The sequence below is a fragment of the Blennius ocellaris genome, assembly GCF_963422515.1.
Source record: "Blennius ocellaris genome assembly, chromosome: 12".
Classification (NCBI taxonomy): Eukaryota; Metazoa; Chordata; class Actinopteri; order Blenniiformes; family Blenniidae; genus Blennius; species Blennius ocellaris.
The window spans coordinates 9,053,449-9,076,564 of NC_137661.1; the positions used below are offsets into that span (position 1 = coordinate 9,053,449).

Below are 23,116 nucleotides of genomic sequence, written 5' to 3' on the forward strand. Positions count from 1 at the left end.
GATGGATGGCCCTTATATTAAACATGTGCTATTCATAGAGCTTGTTTAATTTAAAATTAACACATATCAACACTTGGGCAGAGGCCCTAAATCGACCAGTACAATAATTTCCAGGGATCCTTCCACAGACACATTGTGAACAGTTTATTACACTGACGAGGTCTCAGACCTGGGAAACAGAAACAAAATTGTGTGGCTGCAGAGAATAAGTGCAAGTGGCTGCACGCGATGTCAACAATCCCACGCAGCCATCCAGACGGTTGCAGGTCCACCGGGCAGAAGCAGCAACACACGCGGTGTCGGTACAGTTCCGTCTGTTCACTTCTTGATCTGCCTCGAGCCGTCCTTCCATCCCTCCTTCACCTCGTTCACGAACGTGTCTTTGACCCTCCGGAGCTTGGCGTTGATGTCCGCCAGGTCCCCGGGGACGCTGCCGGCCTCCTTCCGCGCCTCGCGCAGCGTCTGGGAGCTCAGGACCCGCTGCGAGGCGTCCCGCCCGGCGAGCTGAGCCTTGGTGATGGCGTAGGCTGTGAGCTGAGCCGCCCGGCGGATCGGGCGAGACTCGGCCAACTTCTCGACGAGGTGCAGGTTGTTGATGAGCGACAGCAACATGCGCGACAACATCCTGACCCGGTGCCGGCTGGCTGCTCGCTTCCCCGGCCGATTCTGGCGTCGTTCACGCCCTGGAGAAGACACACCGGCGTGTGGATCAGTCGGCTGGAGACACGACCGACACGTTGTCTGTACAATAACCGACGTTTACTTGAAAAGTAATCTTACCTGAGGAGAAGCAGTTGACCGCTGAGAGGCACTCAGTGACGTAACACGTGAGTTTCGCGCTTGTGTTCCGGGCGCTCTTAAAGGGACAGTGTCTGTGTTAAATGCCGCGTTTCACCAGTGGCGCTGCTGGTGAGTCACAGTCGTGTCTTCTCTGCACTCGTTGCTCTCTGACGAAACTAAACATGCAAATAAGCAGCTTGAATTTGTGTCAAAATCACTGTTTCTCTTTTGGGCTTGCACAGCTCAAGGCACGACGACCATAATCTGAAACCAACCTCAGTCTTTTTCCCGACGTCTTTCGGGGTTACACCAGCCGACAGCGCACATCCGGTGTGACGCGGTCCTATCAGATGTGTTTCCGGTTTCAGGACCAAGTCACCGTTCAGGACCAAGACAGATTGAGCTGCCGAGGCTCTTATTCCTGCTCGTCTTCGCCTACAAACCGAGCAAAACTGCGGCCATGCGAGCCTTTGTGCTGCTGCTGGTGGCCACGCTGTGGCTGAGCCCGGCGGCGGCGAGCGGAGCTGAGAAGAAGAAGCTGCAGATCGGCATCAAGAAGCGGGTCGACAACTGCCCCATCAGGTCCCGCAAGGGGGACGTGCTGAACATGCACTACACCGGCAAGCTGGAGGACGGAACCGAGTTCGACAGCAGCATCCCCCGCGACAGGCCCTTCACCTTCACCCTGGGCACCGGCCAGGTGATCAAAGGCTGGGACCAGGGCCTGCTGGGCATGTGCGAGGGCGAGAAGAGGAAGCTGGTCATCCCGGCCGAGCTTGGCTACGGGGACCGGGGGGCTCCGCCGAAGATCCCCGGAGGAGCCACGCTCATCTTCGAGGTGGAGCTGCTGAGCATCGAGAGGAGGTCCGATCTCTGACGAGGAGCAACGAAAGATACAAGAATCAGGTGTGTGTGTGTGCGCGCGCGCGTGTCACCTGACCTCTGGATGCAGTGCACGTGCACGTTGACTTGTTTCTAAAATATAAACTCATGTATAAGTTTTAAAAAGGACTGTTCATATATTCTGTATCTAAACACACCTAATACTACAAAACCGTAAAATGTGTTTAAAGTTGCTAAATGTGATGTATTTCTTCATTTATTAATAATTTGGGACAACCATGTCACAGCCATGGTATGAAACAAACACATACAAAAAAGTAAAGAAAACAAACAAACACTAATATGAATTTAAGAAAAAAAAATGTAAAAAGTGGGTAAAAAGTAAAACATACTTGAAATGTGTATTTTTAAGGTAAACTTTGAATACACTGACTAATTTAGGCCCATATGTATAAGGTATTTGCTAATTTAGGACATGTACTTTACTTTGTTTCTTTTAAAGATGCATAACAATTGTAAGTAACGGATTTTATATTTTATATAGGTCTAACAGTTAACTTTTGTTTTATTTATAAATGGATTGAACTTCCAGGTGTTGTTTTGTACTGTATATGTACACTGAAGTAAAATGTAAGCGTAAAACTTTTTTTTGTCCAAGTTTGTTAGTAAACACTTCTCTTTTTCCAAAATAACCCATCTATTTTTGTGCAAAAATCGGAAATGCATCATTCCCACAGTACAAAACAGATCAGAGGATTCATTGGGTTTTTCTCTTATTAAAAGATAAGATGAATAAAGTTAAACAAAAAAGACATTCTCGCTGTCGGTAAGTCCTTCAGTCAGCATGCCAATTATACACCCTTCCTCAGAATCTGCTTACAAATCCCCAGAAGAAGTTGTACCCACGACTGGATCCCTTTAATGATGGATAAAGTGTCTTCAACTGTCGACTCCTTCATATTGCAGAAGCATGGATCACCTTAACATTCGTAAACTATAGATGTATTTACGTTGAACATGCTCGACTCATGACCAACTCTTAAATCTGTCTGAATTTGAACTATCCCTGTTTGGTGTAATTGTATTGGACTCTTTATATTTGCTGTGGGTCGCCTCACCTCCGAGTTTGAATTGTCATTATGGATTGAACATGCACTGCTGTCTCCTACAATGTGAGTCCATTTTCTTCACAGGTTCCACAAGCTGCTGCAGGACGAAGTGGAGATGGTCTGATGAAGATTACAAGGCAAATCTGAGAGTAGGGTTGGCACCATCCGGCAGAACCCCTGTCCTCCATTATCTGGGTTCAGGATGAGATTTATTGGACTGAAGTAATTATATGAAGATACAAGCACTAACTGACTGTTCCTCAATTAGATATTAGGAGCGTTGGGTAGTGAGTCCAATATTCACTCAGAGGCTGATAAATAAGTCATGTCCTGCCACGTTATCTCATTTTTGTTTAAAATTTTCTCTTGATTTCTGAGCAGGTTCCTGTATATCTGTGTGATTTTTTTGTTTTTTTTAACAAATTATCTGAGGTTTTGAATTTAGTTCAAGTCAAACTGAGGACAAGGTGGGATAAGTGATTTTGTTTACAATAAATTTTTGAATTATGATAAATTGAAAGTGTATGTATTCATTTTTTTACTCCATCTTTATCAGTTGTTTGTATATGTTGCGTCACCATTGCCTCCATTATTTGAAACATATTCTGATATGTTTTTATGGTCACGGTAAAATATATAATTTTGGCTTTTTGTTTTTATTTTTTAAGCAAAAAGGAGTTTAAACTGCTTTAAACATTAAGTCCCTTCACAGTAAGAAATGTACCCAAATGAGATTTTATTTGTAATTATAAATTGTGAAATACTCGCTCACCTTGGTGAGTTTCTATAAGGTTTTGTGATGATATAGATGTCACGTAATTTTAGTATTTATTTTCTGATGTCAGTATAAATAAAGAATTGAGTCTTTGACAACAACCAAACATAAAATTCCTCCATTTTAAAGATTTCAATGCATGTGTGCCCTATAAAAGGAAACGTGGTGTATTTAGACACATATACTCTTAAGACTGATTTAGGCCATGGAGCACCAGCAGTAGATTGAGGCACCAGCAGGCGGCGCGAGCAAGCGGATGTTAAAGTTGTGTGTTGTTCCACCCGGACTCCTTTCAAGGACGGACCGCGCATGCTTAACGGAGTGCCAGAGGCTTCGCTCCTTTCGGCTACTTTCTCGCCATGTCTGCTAAATTAAACGCCTTGAATAGCGATTCTTACATCGACATCAGTCAGTATAGAGACCAGCACTTCAAGGTAAGTCGGCATATGAATCTCGACTGGAGGTATTTTGGAGGAAACGGTGGATCTTTGTCACGTCAGCGAGCGTCGTCAGAAAACAACAGCGTTTTGTTTTGTGTGTGGATTTATTTATCTTCGGATCTTAAACGTCGGGACTGGTTTTGACTGTTTCTGTGATTTGTTTGAGTTATGTTATGTGTTATGAGATGAAGCCGCCAATTAATGTTTTCGACAGCCGATGTGTGTTCAAATAAAGTCACGCATAGCGTTTATGTACCAATTGATTAATTTATTACACCGTGGCGTGTGGTTTGTTTGAGGAATGTATTTCAACATCACAGTTAAAATAATACTTTCCCCGTGTGGCCACAGGCCGATATGTGTGGCATTAATATGGTTTCAAAGGTTATAGACGCCAGGTCTCAGTCATTGTGGAGCTGTGATGGTCAACACGCGGGCCAGGACGCCGGCAGGGGGCGCCAGAGGGAATAGAAATACTTTAATAATCCAAGAGAGAAATTCTTTTAAAACATTGAGCCACACAGAATACATAGAAAAGAAAGTTAAATATAAAACAAGACGGCAGAAAATCTAATAATATTCAATATGAATATGTACGAAGCTTAACGGGGACTAATATGAGGTCAGAAAGGATTAAATGAACAAAAAAAAAGCTCTATTTGCAGGGAGAAGTATATTGGTGCATCTCATACATTTTATGAGTATTGTTGAAAAAGTTCAATATTTCCCTCATGTTCCCTCATTTCAGAACGTGAAACCCAAATATACAGACTCATTACACAGAATGAATATTTCAAACCCTTATTTCTAGACGTGTGGATGATTGTGGCTCACAAGTAATGAAAAACCAAAGATTCACCCTCTCAGAAAATTAGAATATTGCATAAGCTCAATTAAAAAAACTTTGCCATAAACACAGCCTTCGTCAGGAGGAAATGTAAAGTTGGATTTCAGATGGTAATAAGCCTGGTTTATTGCCTTTTGGGTGTTACAATATGGCTGATGTCACAGAGCTGTAAAATGCTTTTGCTTATTAAATTCATGTCCCTTGTGTTTTCAGGGTAATCGCTATGACCAGGAAAAACTGCTGAAGCAAAGCAACACATTGTATGTAGGGAACCTCTCGTTCTACACCACCGAGGAGCAGGTAAGTTTCACTGAAGCACTGCTATATTGAATGCTTTCCACTATATATATATATATATATATATATGCTTGTACACCTAGCATGGGCTATTTTACTACTCAGCCGTTGTCATTTTTCTGACATGCTTCAGTGTTTGTTGTTACTCAACAGGTTCATGAGCTGTTTTCCAAAAGTGGAGACGTGAAGCGCATCATCATCGGCCTGGATAAAGTCAAGAAGACTGCCTGTGGGTTCTGCTTCGTAGAGTATCCTTTTCAAACAAGTTGGAGACTGCTCATTGGCCCCGGCGGCGCCATAAACACACAACTTCCCGATGCACCTTAACGTTGGCGCGCCAGATACCACGTACGCACAGACGCGGAGCATGCGATGCGCTTCATCAACGGCACGCGGCTGGATGACCGCATCATCAGGACCGACTGGGACGCCGGCTTCAAGGAGGGCCGGCAGTATGGGCGGGGCAAATCTGGGGGACAGGTGAGGGCTGTGGTTCTCTTTGATGAATACTGTATGTATGCATGTATGTATAAATATATATATATATAAGTGTAAATGAAACGCCAGCAGGGATTCATGAGATGTGCAGTAAAGCGAGGTGCAGTTTCAGGCATGTCTGTCACAGTTTAAAACCGTCCATGCTGGACTGGCAGCCACACGGGTCAGTGTCCTCGACCTCTCTGTCCTTCACTTTGAAAAAAAGTTTTGAATTTCTTTCTCTGCGGGATTAAAAAAGAAAAGAAAAAGTGGCTCACTGTGACATTTGAAAAAAAAAAAAAAATGGCATTCAAAGAAATCTATAGACTATATCACACCATTTTCTGATGCCGGTTTGGTATTTAGAACTTTTCACAAATAAATTATACATGATGAACTGTGGCCTTTGAAAAGATGATTTTACTGCACTTCATGCAGTAGAAAAATAAAAAATGTAAATCACAGCGTCGAGCAACACTAATGCATAATAGAGTTTTTTTTTTTTGTGGTAGATAATAAGCTTTCTGGGCCAGTAAACATGAATACATAAATATTAGAGATACACATTTCTCTCTTCACCTTACAGGACAAAAGGGTCTGCGCGGGGCACGTATGCTTGTGAAATGTCTCCAGGCTAATTTGTAGTGATTTTGCATCGTCGTATAACACACACCCCACACGTCTTTGTCTCAGCATTCCCAAATCTTTCCTTCAAAAAAGAAAAAAGAAAAAAGACTTCACTTCAGAGTGAAACTGTAAAACGACTCATCCATTTTTACTAAATATATTCTTCAACTGCGTCAAGAAAAAAATGAAGGCTGTTGATGTCAAACAGCTTTAAAAGCAACCAAGTTGTCCACATAAATGTCTTGTCGTCTTTATAGTTTTTCCTATATTTGCTTGTGTGATGGGAGCTTTTAACCCTTTACTGAATGAAGACGGTCATTTTGCAGTAGTTTTCAAAGTAAATTTGAAAATTGAATTCTGTTAGTTTCTTCGATAGCTTTATTAATGCTGTACATTTTTTTTTATAGGGGGCTGATTACTTAAAAAAAGCCAACAAAGGCATATTTACATGAAGGTTTATTTAATTAGCACTGTTTTAAAAACACATTTTACAAAACTGGGACTCCTGATTTGCTCAAAACTTGGAGTAAATATGAATAATGTATTTAAAAAAAGAGAGAATTTTAACCTAAAAGTTAAGTGAAAACAACAAGGTGGTCTTTTCGGTGAGAAGTTGGTTGTTGATTGGTCTTTGTCGCTGTGCAGGTGAGAGACGAGTACAGACAAGACTACGACCCGGCCAGAGGCGGCTACGGCAAACTGGCTCAACAGCACCGGACCACAGAGGTGCGCAATACGTTTTAAGAGCGTATTTGCCCCCCCCCCACCCCACCCCACCCCCACACACATCTGCCTGGACAACAAGGTGCATAGAGTTCTGGTTTTGTCTCACTGCTGCCCTGGAGCCCATCTGGACCACTAAACTCAAGAAATGATTCACTGTTGACTTGTTTTGTTCGCTTTATTTTTCAAACGATTGTCCCTGTGTCAATCATACCTGCGGACAGTGTTAAACTGAGAAATCTATTTGAACGACGTTTTATTACCACACTTTTATAAATTTGCTTTCAATTGGTCCTCAGATTCGGAAGCTTGAAAAATGGAAGTCACTCGGAAGTGACAAATTAACGTTTTGAATCAATTGGGAGAAATCTGTACACCATGAAACTGTCCTGAATGTCATGTCATTTTTTTTTTTTTGTTGAGTTTTTTTTTAATTAAAAGTTATTTTCAACTTTTTATTGTGTGGTGATGTGATTTGTTTAATTTTGGTTATGGCCATTTTAATTTCAAATTAAGGCTTTATTGAGGAGAAATACTAACATTTTATATATCTATTTTAGTCCTATAAAATGTTTTGTGTCCTTTACAATTTTGTTCAAATATCATTTGAAAGGTATCTATTTAGTGTAAACACATGCTGCACATTCAGTTACTTAATTTCTTTTTTTTTTTTGCAACAATTAATTTTTTAGTGAGTGAATTTTTTCTGAGCCCCAGAATTGCGTTTATAGCACTAAACTGCACACAAAGGAAGGAGGAACAACATTCAGTGTGACGATTAAAGATCAAATGGTTTGGATAAAAACTTGGAAAAATATCACGCGTCTCCAACATAGCAGCTCTTAGTGTTCACTATCTTTGTATTTTCTTTACAGCACTGTCATACTGGATTTATTTGTGAAACGTTGATAGTTAAAGCTCATTGTGGTCACGGACTGTTATTGTTTTGATTCTCAGGGGGGATTTCTCTGTGAAGAGCTGTGAGTGTTGCTGATTGGTCAAACAATCCTCATTCTGCCTTCAAATGGGGGGGGGGGCGTTGCAATTTGGAGTTTGTACAAACTTGGGTGCATTTAGGAAAACCTCCATTTCTGACTATTTTAAAAAATGAGCACAAGGTGGCAGAAGAGGACGTTATTTTAAATAATTGGCGCCTGAAAGAGACCGAGTTGTAGGATGACCATGTTGGTTCAAGGTTCTCAGCATGTTGACAAAAAAAAATAGCAAAACTCTTTTTCCATTTTTAGACTGTTTAGAATTTCAAGCCATACTTGCACACAATATAACAGTTGTAGATCAACAAGGCCTTTAAACTGGTCGTTCATCCATTTTCTTAATAGTTCATACTAATAGTTATTTTCCAAGATCCGGTGGAATTGTTGGTTCACCAAAGAAGATACTAATGTATTTGATATGTTTTTGTAAATAGTTATGACTTTGATAAAAGTATTACTGCAAAGACACCCAATAAATGCCACACACAAAAAAAAAAAAATATATTGGACCAAAAGCTGAACAATTAATTAACAATAAGTTAATGTGGAGTGATTTACAAAATTAGCTAAAAATGGACCTTAACAGTTCAAAGAGCTTGTAAAAGTGGTTTTAATGTGTTTCCAGGATTATTTATTTATTCTTGGAACATTTTCCATGTCGAATTTTCGTCGGATTGTAACAGTCAACATCAGCTTCAGGATGATTGGCTGGTGAAGTTGTCAGGTGAATGTGCAGTAAAGACCTTTCTCGCTCCGCTTTCAAGTATGTTTACAGGAATTACCAGAATATATATGGGAATTAAAAAGAAAAATCACTCATAAACCGTTTGAGCGATTCTTCCAATATTGACTTTAATACAATGGTTAAACAGTTGAAAATATAATCTACATGTTTTATAACTCGCAAAGGGATGAAAAACCCAAAGCGTGTGCTTGATGCACGAGCTGCAGGTCTGCTCGTGTGGCCACACGCGGTCCTGAAGCCACATCCTGAATCTTAAAGAAGCCGACGGCTGGAGATGCTGGCGGAGCGGGTCGTGTGCGTCACGGTGACCATTTGAAGGGCCGGCCGGTGGCCTCATGCTGGCCCGGCGTCCTGCTATCAGAGGCCCAGTGGGGTGGAGCAGAAAGGTCCACCGCAGGACGTCCTCCCACACCCGACCTTACCCAGGACAAACCCACACACAGAAAAATGAATGAATATTTAATAATGTCCATTCAACTGTTTGTTCTTTTCATATTTCAAAACAAAACAATTACAAGAACAGCCAGGATGTCATAATTGTTTATTGAGCCACTGTTTTTTGTTTTGTTTTGTTTTTTGGACAAGCAGGATGTCGAGATTTAAAAGTAAAAGTTGGTTAAATTATATTGTATTTGTCGCTGGGCCACGTCATTGTTCTTGGGGAGTTTTATTACTCTGCAGGTGGACCTTCACACTCAACTGCTGAAATTATTGTCTTAAAGGATTAAGATTCTCTACACACTTCAATAGAGCAACAGCTGATGGTCCATAAGAGCTCCACCCACTAATAAACTGCATTTCCTGTTCTGTGAGAGCCTCAATATTAGTTCCCCTTTTCACTCTTGTGCAGCAAAAGAGACGAAACTCAGTTTCGCTCAGCAGATTTACAACATTACCCCGTTATCAGTCTGGTTCAAAAAGTCAAGTTCCAACTGGGTCGAATGAGAATTAGACGGCAACGGGGTCAGAGACAGAATTAATGAGACGGCGTGCCGATGAAAGGGCTGTTTGGAAATAAGAAACAAAATAGTTTGCAACTTCCCAACAAAGGAAAGTGAGGACAGTCTCTCATTGGGAAGCTTGATAAGGAGAACAATATAGACCAACTTCTCTGCAACTCACCCGTGTTCTTTATAGAGCTGCAGCAGCTTTTTAATTTTAATCTTCACAACAAGTCAGGAATCAGTCTGAACTTTGTTCTACGAGCCAAACGCTGATTTTTGTCCTCCTGGTCAAAACTTTTTCTTTGAACCTTTTAGCAGCAACCATGTGTGTCACATCAGTTGTGTCGGGACTCTTCAGTAGTTTGCTTACTGGTCTTTCTTGATATTTAGTGTTTCCAACAATCTCCAGTTGTTTTCACCAAAAGACGAGACGATATGACTGTTGTGTCTGAAGCTTTCTCAATAATAATAAATCTCACAGTTCTCAGAGAGTATAATTAGTCTTTTAGGGGACTATAATTAGAATAAAAAAAGAGCTAAAGTGAGCTTTTCGCTGGAGTGCGTGAAGCAAAGCGGGTGACAGAGAATCAAACTGTCACTGGAAGCACAGTTGTGACTGAAAATAAAGAAACATTTAGAAATTGAAGCGGAATCTATGTTTAAATGTTTAAGAAAAAAAATCAAGAAGGATTTCTAAATCAAATGGAATCTCAATATTTTCAATGTTACAATTAACTATGAACATATTCCAGAAAGACTCTGAGAAACTGATCCTGCTGGTGAAACAAAGAACAAAAGCTTGCAATGTTCCTAATATCAAAATCAACAGATTCAATGTACTTTAAACAATAATAGACTAATGCACAGGAACAAATAACCTTCTTGCATTTTAAGGAGAAGCACTAACGTCCTCCAGGTTGTTTATATGCTCCAGAAGAATTGTATCTATAACCATGTTCAAAGGTTCACTGACTGAACATGCAGATTTCCTGTTTTTGAGAAGAATCTCGTTTTGACTCAGTAATTTCATTCTCTATTAGAAACAGATCTACGAAGAAGAGCTCTTGAAGTGACATAGAGACACTGGATTAGCTCATGGTTGCTTGACATTTTGTGGCCTTAGGGGAAAGATTTCACGGGCTTGAAATGCAGTGGTGTGATTTACATTCAGCTTAAATGTGAGTATTAGTGTTGGTCTTGATTCAGACCGAGTAGCGTTGTTTGATAAGGCTAAAGAGGAATCACCGAAAGAGACTCGGCAGGTTTGTTTCTCAGGGTGAAATTCTAAAAAAGGTCTTTTGTCCCTTTTGTGTCATCAGGAGCTGACGCTCAGGACATCATGGAAACATGATTGGCAATGACAAATGTAAATGACAGTGAGACTTCAAGGCAATACGTGAAAATCCACAGCAGGAAAGAACGAGGAAACATTATTTTTGAAACAGTCAACCTCTGTATGATCACACCTTCCCTTTCACTTTCATTCCAGGTCTATTTATTGACTCCGTCTGGCACATCAGTGTGACACCTGTCAACAGGTGAGGGGAAGAACCAGATGTGTCTATCTGCTGTAAATAAGAGTAGAAAGGAAGGAGACGGCGTCATTACATAGGAATGTTGCCTCAGGCTGTGTACAATGCAGTATGAGCAATAGTTACATTATTGCTCAAAAAAATATCATAATGAGGAATGACAGTTTTCAAAAATAAATACATTTCTGATTGGCCTTTCCTCCTGCACTGACTGAAAGCTCCCTGACTGCATTACAGATTGATGTGCCCATCAAGATGTCAATTTTTAAGATGTAGCTCAGTGATGAAAATGACAAGTTTATCATTCAGAATCTGCAGTAAATATCTTTAGACAGCACAAAGTAAACACAAACAGATTTCCTGCTCTCTTATTTTCATTGCACATTGAAATCTGCCTCGCCGTGTAATTCACGTAAAGATACACAAGTTCGTGAAAATAACTTTTGCGTTTTGGACAAGGTCAAGAAAAATACACACAATGTGATTTCTGGCTTTGTTTCCTTCATCAGCAATTTAGCAGAGAACCAAAAGTTGTTGGCAAAAATAATATTGAACTTTTTTTTATTTTTTCAATGACAGATACTGTGCAACAGAATTTGCATAGCTTCCACAACAGCACTGTGTCGCAGGGCTAAATGGGCCGGTGGGATTTCTGTGCAGGTGGTGGTGTATTTACAAGCTGAGAACTTATAAAGAGCTTTGAAAACATATCGAGGATTAAAAATGAAGACGGGATTGATTTTCTCCAGCGCTGCGTGCACTGGTCCAAACCGATATAGGAGCACGGTAAAAAAAGATGTTGGCTAAAATGTGGACAGACAGCATGAGGAAGATTAGCATGAATACAATTTATTCCCATTTATCTATCAACACGTGTGTGCATCAGTTCAATGGAACATAATTCTTTTAAAAGCTTGTCATTTGGACTGGAGCTCTACCTGTTCACTGTGTTTTCCTGTGTCCTGTGCTGGGAGAAAGACCCTGTCACTCATATCTGCTGGACTCACCATGCTTGCAGGTCGATCCGGCTCCGAGGTCTCTGGGTGGGGAAAAGCCGGCCTTAATATCACGCTTCATAACACCCCCCTCAACACCCTGCAGCTTTCCACAGAGTTCCACGTCAACCCTGGCACTCAAACGGCGCTGCGATAGAGGTGTTCCTCTTGCTCAGTCACTGAGGATCAATGTCAGCTGAGTGAGACACTTACCCGAGCAAACTGTGAACGCTCTCAAACCTCTGAAGCCCCTAATTTCAGTCGCTTCGACTCCGAGCTTTCTAGTGACAGTTTTGAAGTCCAACTTGAGGCTAAAACTTTCTGCGGCGGTTTCATCTCTCTGACGGAGATTACACTAAGAGCCACCTGTCTGAAGAACACCTCTATGTGTAGAAACAACTGTCACGCTTGAGCTCCTTTGGCGTGAACAGCACAGCTCCTGAGCCCGTTGGGAACCACGTGAGGCCTAATTGAACACGGTTATGACGACAGGAGAATTCTTCTGTTTCACCTCGGCACAGTCCATTATTTGCGCTTGATCGATCCGCTTCACCAATCAGCGGTCGGCACCGTCGTCGTCAAAGACCAGGAAGAAAACCTTGATGGCGACCCCACTCACCTCCTCCTCCCTTCTGAGCAAACTGCAGCAGACCATCTGTAATGGACGTACACAGAAGTCTCTGGAATATAGAGATCTGTTCCTTTACCTATAATGGCATTTGACTTGTAATCCCCACGAGGATTGTATGAATGAATCTTTATTTTGAACATACAAATAGAAAGAAAGAAAGAAAGAAAAAGAAGCATTTAAATGAATAAAACAAAAACAAAGAAACAACACAATCCACTTGATCTACATTCGTATGATCAAAAAGGAATAGGAGGAAGTAAACACTTATTGACTCCCTCAAACGCTCTTATATTCCTGTCAACCACTCAGTGACAAAGGTTTCTTACTATTTAATGGAACACCAACGGTTTCACAGATGTTTATAATAAAGTCTGGTACATTTTGATGCAATACTATGCATTTAACAATGAAAACTTCACAAAGATGAACTATTATAACTATCAAGAATATGTTGTTTATATCTTTTTTTAAACTGAAGTCTATTTGATATTTGTTTCATCTCCATTCCTAATTTATTCCACAACTATACTCCACAGATGGTGACACAGAAACCTTTTAGAGTAGCACTTTATAAATCTTGAAATTTAGTGTCTCTCTAAAATAATAACTACTCACTGTTTCACAGAACATTTTCTGGATATTGTAACTCGTAAGGTATCTTTTGCTTTGTACATTATTTGAATGGTGTTAAACTCCACCAGATCAGTGAATTAAGTTTTTTTACTTGTAAAATTAATGAATTAGTGTTCTATCAAACACCCACCTTGTGAACAATTCTTATTGATATTTTCTGCAGTAAACATATTTTTTGTAATGGACTTTCATATGTATTTCCCCAGAACTCTACACAGTAAGTTTCGTAAAGCAACACCAGTGAACTATAAAGAATGTGAAGTGATTTATAGTCTAATAGAGCTTTCGCTTTGGCCAGGACTGCAACACTTCTGGACAGTTTGAACATGTTTTGTACAGAGAGATGGGAAGAATAGAAGCATATGTCAAACTAGTGTCAATTGCATTTTATTAATTTCTCCTTAAACCTAACTTACCTGGCTGTCTGCTCCTGCTCTTGCACGAGAGGCTGAGTGGAGTCATTGTATAGACATAACCAAAATTTGCACTGCAGCAGCGGGCACAGGGACAACGATGTAGTAGGTATGCCAGGCCATGGGAGGGCGCTGTTGCTTGATTCTATAATGAAACCACACAGACGTGTGCAGAGAACAATACGCTATAAACGTGAAGAAAATGGAGAGCACCCGACATCCGTATGGACTGATGACACATCGGCTCCTATCAGAGGTGAGTCTCAACTATAAAACTACTGATATGGATGATAAAACTAGTATACAGACCGTAAGTAATAACGCTACGAGTCCGCCATGTTTGTTTACAAGTGGACGAGCAGAGGGAGGGGGAGAGATGCGCATGCGCAGTAACAGGCTCAATAGCATCCAACAATCTCTGCAGGATGGAATAGCGACTGAAAGAATCTTTCTACCTTGCGATCCGGTATAAAAACTTAGCGGATACGATGCACCCGCACACTGGTGCCGTGTAAACTGACCCCCTCAAAAGTGAAGAAAGTTTTTACAGATGCACTCGTAGTTGTTGTGTAAAGAGGGCCTTAGCGAGAGATTCACACTCTGATTGATTGAGAACAATTATTCTAGAGACAACTGAGGGAACACTGACCCCAATTTGGCGGGGCTGATATGTTGTTTGGTCCTCTGCATATCACTCCAACTGCTGCGTGAGGTTCAGGAATAGTCATATACTTCTTCCATGTGCCACAAGTGATCCTTTATCATGCTCAAAGTGCAAATACATCCTGAAATGCATTCACCTGCCCAACACAAGAAATCTGCCTTATAAACTCAAAGCGTCACCTAGTGGTCATACAACAACCCCCATTTGGTCCTTACAATAAATTAAATCTATTGACAAAATATGCTGTTTTTTCAACTTCATTGAGTTCCAATAATCGTTCTGTAAGCAGCAGCCTGTGGACCTGCAGTTCGGTGGGTTTCCATAAATGCTCTGTCCTCTTACACTGACGCCTGAGACAGCAAATTGACTCGTTAATCCAAGGTGAGGATTTTACAGAGGAACGTTTTTAAGTTTGAGGGGAGCAATCATATCTAGAACAGAGGAGCACCTGCTGTGAAAAAGCTCCACCAGAGTTTGCACGTCATCACAGTCTGGCCATGTTCATCAAATAAAGCAGTGCATTTTTTTTTTAGCTGTGTGTTCATTATGGTGTGCCGAGATTGAGACATAGATTTACGTGGGTGCATATCCAGTATAAAGGATATGTCAAAAAGGACACATTTTTGATCAGTGACCAGTAAATCTTCGAGGCGAATGTTTTCCATAGTTAACCAAAAGTAAAAACCAAGTCCAAAGTATTCCCAGCTTTGTGTGTGGGCTCAGAAACATGTTGCTTAAACTTAAAAGACTCAGTGATATCCACAGAGGCAGCGTCAACCTTAGAAGTAACATCATCAAAGTGAAAATTAAAATCCACAATAATTAAAACCTTTTCAAACATTATGACTGAAGATAAGATCTCACTAAAATCAAGACAGGGAAGGGCCAGGAGGTCGGTAGATTAAAATACAGTAAAAAGGATTAACACGGCCAACTTTGGTTACAGTGAGTTCAAAGGAGGAAAGTGTCTCTGTGCTGACTGACCGGCAGAAGAAATGACTTTTAAAAATCACAGCAAGACTTCCACCGCGGCCTCGGTGTGCTGATGCAGCTGCAGTCTGATGGGCACAGTTCATTAAAAGAGGCAGTGGCGGCTGGTGAGAAATCTCTTAGGTGGGGCTCTTCATTATCAAATACCCGCATGATGAAACATTATCGTTGTTTGAAACAGCTAGTAATAGAGACACTTATTAAGACTCATCTATTAACATACTTGTAAACAAATGCAAACTGATGCTTCATAAAGCCCCTTTTAGAAAATGAATGTGTTTTGGGGCTGTTTTACTTCAATTGACAGTCAGTCTGAGTTTAGGGAAAACAAAAAGTATGTCAGGTATATTTTCAAACAACACATCAATTTATTTTTCAAAGCGTTGTGGACTTTGAAACCTCAAAAAGTTGAACCTGACCCGCAGCGTTTCAGCCAAATTTCTTCTTTGAAACCGGCAGATTAGAAGAGATGTGACTAACTAATTAGTTAATAATCGGAGACTTGTTGTCTTCATCTCAACATCTCATCGAAACACGCAAGAACAAACCAGAACTGACTTGAAGCCAATGACTGAACCAGGGGCTCCAAGTCTCAGACATGAAATGACGCTGATTAGTTTCATTTCATGTCAGTCACTCTGGTGTAAATCAGTAATTGGTGAGAGCTCTACTAAGCCCCGCCTCCTCAGGGCAGCTTTTATATTATTTTATTATAGTGTCATTTTGGTTGGCACGACATACTCTTTAAAATAAGCTCTGGGGCCATCTTGAATTTTCCCTAAAATTTAATATGGCGGCCAAGATTCCAACACGGCCACCGTCACCAAAGTACCGTACACAAAATGTTTTCTGGAAGAACCCTATCCGGAGAAATGTTGTGGAGAACGAATCTGTGTCCTTAGAAGTATAATCTTTTTAGAAAACAATTTCTCTGGGTGAATTTTCCAGAGTGGCATTATTGAGTAAGACGACATAATTCTGTTATCTAACTGTGGTTTTCACAGTAATAACCTTAATCGCCATTGCAAGCAGGTGGATAGACAGTTTATTCTGGAAAGTTGGGGAAGGAAGTACCTTCAGTTTGCAATTCCTAGGGGGCAAGAATATTGCTGAAGGTTGGGGAAGAGACGTGGTCAGTGATGAATCCATTTCAGCAATGTTCTGTGAAAAGGGAAAATGGAGATTACACAACATTCTGAATGGACTAGCGTGTATGTATCTACACTGGCTTATACATACTTTTTTTGGGGTGGGGGGTGGTAGCAGGTCATACCAGCTTCTTTCAGTCATAAATTGTACCAGGTGTTATAGCAACTGCAACATTTCTACTTTAGCATTTTTCACTGGAGTTTATTACTAATATGGGAAGCTTTGTCTTTTTTGCTGCTGCTCATTGATGTTTGACTGTCCCTCCAGAGCAGTTCTGCCTCCGAGTGTTCGCACACCTCAACAGATAGACACCTCATTGATCCCACGGGAAATTTAGGCATCTCGTATCTTATAAAATCCCGGTCTGCAGTACACGTACCTATACAAATGGGTTCATTCCTACAGTTTTGATATACCCAGCATTGTACTCTGGCTGCAGCCTTTTCTGTCACCAGGACTGAGTTCTGCTTTCACTCTGCCAAAAACACAGTGGTACAAAAATGTTCCCAAATCACTGCAGTTCTGGAGTGTATTTCCCTCGGCACTGGCCTTTTACACAATTTCCTGTGAGGACAGTGTTTTTGCTTTGGCCCTTAAAAAAAAAACACAGATAAAGAGTGAAGGTGAACATAATTTGTGTTCACCTCCCAAAAAGTCTGTGTCAAAATTTCTTAAAATGACTGGAAACTACTTCGAAACAAATATGAACAGAGATTTTACATATATCACATGGACAGCACAGACATCTCTCAATTGTTGCCTCCAAGACAAGTTACACACAGGCTCTTTAACTCGTCGGCAAAAAAAACAGTGTAGGTCTCAATTGGTAACCCCCCCCCCCCAAGTAATCAGTGATAGTACCTCTCTGTCACGCCCGTCTACTTACCATTTTAATAAAACATATATAGGAAATAAATATATTCACAAACATATTCATTACGATGAAAGAAGCAATAGGTGCATTCAACAACAACACTTTTTTTTTTAACAGCAAAGGAATAGTTATTTCCATAGTGATAATCAAAACACATCCGTTGGAGCAGGATGAAATAACATGACACATTTTTACATTATGGCTTGGATTACTTCTCTTGCACCTCCAGTGTAGAAGGGGTTTATGTACTGTGTGATTGTGAAGCAATTTCATCAGATCTCTTGGACTGGCAACAAATAATCAAAAGAACAAACAGCATCAATCCAATTTTCATTTTGCATGGGGAGAAGGGTTAATGAAGAGAGCGTGGTGACAGCGTATTGTTTCCCCCGATGGCATAATGTCCTGCCTGTCGTTTTTTTCAAGCTCCAGAAGTGTTTTTAGGTGTTTCTCACAGAGACAAGATAAAGTGTTGTATGGACTAAAGCTGATAAAGGAAGAGAAGGAAAGGTCATTTTTTCGGAATAGTTGCAAACACGCATGCATTGATGGATGTAAATACAGATTAATGTGCATTGTAGAATGAAACCAAGTAACGTTCCGTCCGTAGTTTTAATTGAAACAATAAAATACTAAAGTGAGGAGTAAACGACTCTCTCATGTTTACCCACCAGGTCCTTTTGTGGTCTTATGTAGTGATCACTGCTGAGTTTGTTGACGCTGTGTTACTGGCGCTGCCCACAGCAGGCTCCCCTCATCTTGGGCGTAGCTGTTGTCAGCTGTGTGAAAGATCTGACAGGTTGTGTGGGTGTACCACAACGTCATTGGCTGCAGAAGAAGCCTTACTGGACAGCGGCTGGTGCAGCCATGGACCTAGGTGACAGCCACTCAGCATCAGAGGGAGGAGAGCAGAGGGTCTGTGGCCGAAGCTGTTAATACTTGTGCAGCATATACATGGAATGGAATGCCAGTACGTACTGTATGTATGGGAGCTGGGCGTGTCTGTCCCTCTCTCCCTCCTTTCCATTTGTTTGCTTGTTGATAAGTGTGTACCTTTTTTTTCTTCTTCGTCCTGCCTTTTGCAAGACTCTCCTTTAAATCACTTGTTTGGTTTTTGTGTTTACTAATACTAATACAATACAAGAGGTACAGAAATCCATGGCGTCCCCTCGTCTTAAATAAATAAATGATCTGAAGACAGAGTTTTAGTTTTGCTTACAGTTAGGTAATAAAGGTTATAGCAGACTTAACAGCAGGGTGGGGGGGGGGGGTTATGTTGGAAATGTAATGTTACCATTACCAGTTACCTGATGAAAGATGTAATAAGTAACTTGCTCTAATTGCCGTAAAAGTAATGTGCTGGGTTACTTTTAGTTACTTTTGGATTACTTCAATGCCAAATATAAAGATAAGAGAGTAAAGGAGATTGGTCACTTGCTCAGTCTATTTCTTTGGAGAAACATTCAACTTGAACAGAAACACTGAAAACCCACAGTGTTCTTCAATCAGGTGTCGCTATATTGAATTTAAAAAAGGACACCAAAAAAAAACAAAAAAAAAAATAGAACCATGACTTTCTAAATGAGGTTTTTGAATGGAAGTGCTCAACCAAGGAGAAGGACTGAACACCATCAATGACAAATTCAAATGTCAGTCAGTTGACAGCACTTTGGGACGGGCAGGTTTTGTCTGTTTGATGGAGCGACTCAGGACCTCTGGGCCTGGTACATGTTCACTGCTTTCATCAGTCAGGAAACTTTGTTTCCTCCAGAAAATACACAGTGCAAAATTAACTCTGAAATTAACTAATGACCTCATTAATTATGAAATATTTAGTTGTGTGTGTGTGTATATATACACACACACACACTTTTCTCCTCTACTGTGGTGGATTGCAATTACTTTTTCGTAACCCAATTAAGTAACGCCATTACATGTAATCCATTACTCCCCAAGCCTGCTCATCAACAGGTCTTGAAGAGAAGCAGCGTTATTCCATGCAGCGTCCACAAACAGGTGCCGTCTCTCATTTGTGCTACAAGCAATCACTCCTAACTCGGCGTGGTTTGTTGAATATGATCATGCTGCAGCTTCATCAGTGCCGGCGGTGCACTGTATCAGTGAGGAAATGAACCGGGCGCTGTGCAGCTCATTCTGGCTCACCATCAAGGTCTTGTTAGTGTTCATTTGAGGAATACAGTGAAGTGGGAAAATGAAGCCACGCATAGTGGATAGAAGCCAAAATACACCTCTCGGCACCTGTATTGATATGATATGATATGTATGCAAATCACATGTAAATCTCCTTATGTTTTGCACATTGCGCTTATTTCTAAATGAGTTGGGAGTGACGGATTCTGTGATGCTGCACAGTGGGAGATACTTCAAATGACTTTAACGCAAGTCGTTTAAATAGTTAGTGCATTCATAACACTGCCATTTTTCTGGATTGTCGGTTTGGTCGTTACTGCGGTGAGATAGTGGGACTGGATGAGTGAAATGATCCAAATTCTGCTAATGAGAGTGTTTCACATTCAGTCACGTGACCTGCATTGTGCGCACCAAACAACCCGATTGCTTTGGATTGTGCGTTGCTGCCTGTCCAGGTTTAGCGCAGCTTGTTAAGCTCTTTTAATTGCTGTGACTTTAAAACTTTTTAATTATTAAAGTGCAGCCAAACACTCATTTTGATCATGCTAATTAGTAGTTCTGTTTTTTGTGTGTTTTTTTACATCCTTGTGTACAGTAAAAGGGTTTCTCTGGTTTCCATGTGGATCTTATTTAGTTCCAGTGATTTGTCTATTCTTTTGGTTTCCATTTCATTAATAACTTGTCATTTCTTCATCATGTAGTCCGTACTAATTGTTTGATTCTCTTCTCAGTTGCTGGAGGTTCGTGGTGCCGGTGATGTGGTTGGTGGAGTCCCTCGTCCTCGGCGTCGTCGTCCAGTGTGCTGCGCACAGATTTCCTTCAACCCTCGGTGTCTCTGTCATGCATCTGCCTGGTTTGTATGCTGTATTCCCTCCTCTACTGGTTTTGGGGAAGACTCCTCCCCTCATCTGTTGTTCGCTGTCCGATATGAATCTCTCATGCTGAAATTTCCCTTCCCCTATTTGTATGGAAGGTGTTGTATGCTATATTATTAGTACTGTTGATAAAGGTTTCTTTTATAATTTATTTTTAACTTGGAGCCTCAAGTCTGGCCTATATTTTTTGTAGAAGGAACCCTTGTACTTAGACATGTAATCATTTAAAAAGAAACACAATTTCTCTGGGTGAAATCCCCAGAGTGACATTATTGAGTAAGACAACATAATCCTGTTATCCAAATGTGGTTGTCACAGTAATAACCTTAATCGTCATGGCAATCAGGTGGATTGACAGTCTATTCTGGAAAGGTGGTGAAGCAAGTACCTTCAGTTTGAAGGCCGGGGAAGAGACGACTTCTGCCAGGCGAAAGGTTCCTGGTCAGAATGACGACTCCATTCGAGTGATGTTCTGTGAAAAGGAAAACGGGGATTCCTCACAGCGGCTGTCTGTTTGATGCTCTGAGAGTTAAGAGAGAAAATCCAGTGAGAACAGGCAAACTGAACCGAAAAGAACAATGTGAATGGACTGGCGTGGTGATGAGCCCCAGCAGGCAGCAACAGGGAGAAAGGAAATGGCTTCATGAGGTGGTGAGGGAGGAGGCCTGAGAGGGTGATGGAGGTTCTCCACAGCAGCAGGAGAGCAGCAGTGCAGACTGTGACATGGAGGTGAGAAACAACGCGCATGTTCCGTTTCCCAGGATCGCTGTGCGACAGTGTGGCTCAACCATGACACGAGCACTGCTGAATATTCTGCCAAATACATGAACACACTCAACAGCATTGTCCAATTTTTTTAATACTAGTTAGATCTTTTTGAAACAAACTTCTAGTTATTAATCCTTTTGTGGTTGTTATTTTTCTGTTTGTTCTGCATTTATGTTTAGCAAAGATCTGCTCATGTTAATTTCATTAGAGCTATTGCTGTTTACAGTTTTTCTCAATTGCTTAGACACAATTCCTGGAACAACTCACCATTTTCTCAAATCTCACACCCAACAGTACAAACTCTTAAAAACACAAAAGTACAAGATCTAACTTCTGGATCTCGATCACTTTTTACGCTCAGACAAAACACACAAGCTGTCAAAACACAGACTGTATGAGTGTTTATTACACACAGGAGGAAATAATTCAACACACTGCCACTAAAATGTGAAGAATACAGTTCATTCACAGTATTTCCATAGTGAGCACATATACAGGTTCATCAGCATCAACATCAGCATCAACATCAGCATGATCTTAGATATTTCATTAACTTCATACATTATGTCTTCTCTCGCCAGGTTAGCATGGGAAACGTATCCTTGTGTGTCGGATCCAACCCTGATCCAGAGAAATATCCTTGCAGGCATTCACCGTTGCCTCCAGGAGATTGTGCTGTGTGTATGGCTTGTAGTCATGAACTCTCCACTGCCATGCTGAGAACCATTCCTCTCTTGGATTCAAAAAAAGAAGGGTTGCTCTTCCTCCCCTTCCTGTTGGAGAATGTTGCTGTGTACTGAAGGAGTATTGTCGGGTGGTGGTGGTGGTGGTGGTGGTGGTGCTGCCATTGCTAGTGGCTGCACACATGCTGATGTTTCCTCCCTTCTGGCCCGGAACATGTGGGATTGCACGCTGTCCAATTGCTGTCTCATCCTCTTCCTCTTCCCCATCTTTGTCCTCTTCCTCTCTGTTGTCTCTCAACCTCTGCGTGGCTGGAATCCAATGTTCCAAAGGAACATTCCTCTTGGCTCTGTTTATTGACCCCCAATTCTGATTGGTGCGTTAACAATGTTTCGGCTGTGTTTTCACCTGGAGGAGGGTCTGGTCTCTGAGTTTAGGTTATGATGACTTGAGTTTATTATATTGACAGCACGTGTTTGCTGAATGAACACAGTGCAATTAATGATTTACTTGGCCACTTTTGTGTGAGGTTTTGCAGAAAGAGTTTTGAATATTTAGAAACATGTGGAAACAGGTGAATTGTGTTTTTTGGTTTAGGGAAATGTGTGTGTGCTTTTGGCAATGACACAAAAGTTTGGGTTTTTGTGCTATAGGAACCAGGTTTTGACTAATATATATATATATGTGTGTGTGTGTGTGTGTGTGTGTGTGTGTGTGTGTGTGTGTGTGTGTGTGTGTGTGTGTGTGTATGTGCGTACAGAACAAATACCCCCAATTCCTCCAAATCTTTGTAGTGAATGCAATAAATAATTAGATTTTATGGGATTAACACATCGTGTCTTCACTGGTTTTCAGTGATGCAGTGATGTGGGTTTTACTTTGAAAAAGCGGGACTTTATTTGACGTGAAATTGAATTCTGTCAATTTTTTTGGACTAAGCACTGGTTTTATTTCTCCCATGTGAGTTGAAAACTTGTGAAAAAGGTATAAAGACTTGCTTGTTTTGCACAGAGAGCAAGAAATTATTTAATCAACGATAAAATGATTCAGTATTGTGTTTTAGAGGTTGGAGATGTCCAAAAAGCACTTTTATTTGTCCGAGCTTCTCCTGTTGAAAACCACCTTCTTGGTTAGCCAGTTCTCATGTTCCTAACGGTG

General features: G+C 40.9%; 3 protein-coding genes across 3 annotated transcripts; 2 read left to right on the forward strand and 1 right to left on the reverse strand.

Moving 5' to 3' along the window:
• Positions 1-129: 129 nt before the first annotated feature.
• On the reverse strand, positions 130-866 carry LOC308137868 (protein NCBP2AS2-like). Its single transcript, XM_080506745.1, has 2 exons — positions 781-866; positions 130-683 (listed from the first exon to the last, which is right to left on the reverse strand). Exon 2 carries the CDS (start codon positions 622-624, stop codon positions 319-321), a length of 306 nt encoding a protein of 101 aa, XP_080362871.1. The 5' UTR covers positions 625-683; positions 781-866; the 3' UTR covers positions 130-318.
• Positions 867-1,148: 282 nt separating this feature from the next.
• fkbp2 (FKBP prolyl isomerase 2) lies at positions 1,149-3,242 on the forward strand. The gene is made up of 2 exons (XM_080506742.1): positions 1,149-1,686; positions 2,817-3,242. Exon 1 carries the CDS (start codon positions 1,241-1,243, stop codon positions 1,655-1,657), a length of 417 nt encoding a protein of 138 aa, XP_080362868.1. The 5' UTR covers positions 1,149-1,240; the 3' UTR covers positions 1,658-1,686; positions 2,817-3,242.
• Positions 3,243-3,804: 562 nt separating this feature from the next.
• ncbp2 (nuclear cap binding protein subunit 2) lies at positions 3,805-7,364 on the forward strand. The gene is made up of 5 exons (XM_080505657.1): positions 3,805-3,941; positions 5,008-5,094; positions 5,245-5,339; positions 5,433-5,571; positions 6,841-7,364. Exons 1-5 carry the CDS (start codon positions 3,867-3,869, stop codon positions 6,937-6,939), a joined length of 495 nt encoding a protein of 164 aa, XP_080361783.1. The 5' UTR covers positions 3,805-3,866; the 3' UTR covers positions 6,940-7,364.
• Positions 7,365-23,116: the final 15,752 nt, after the last annotated feature.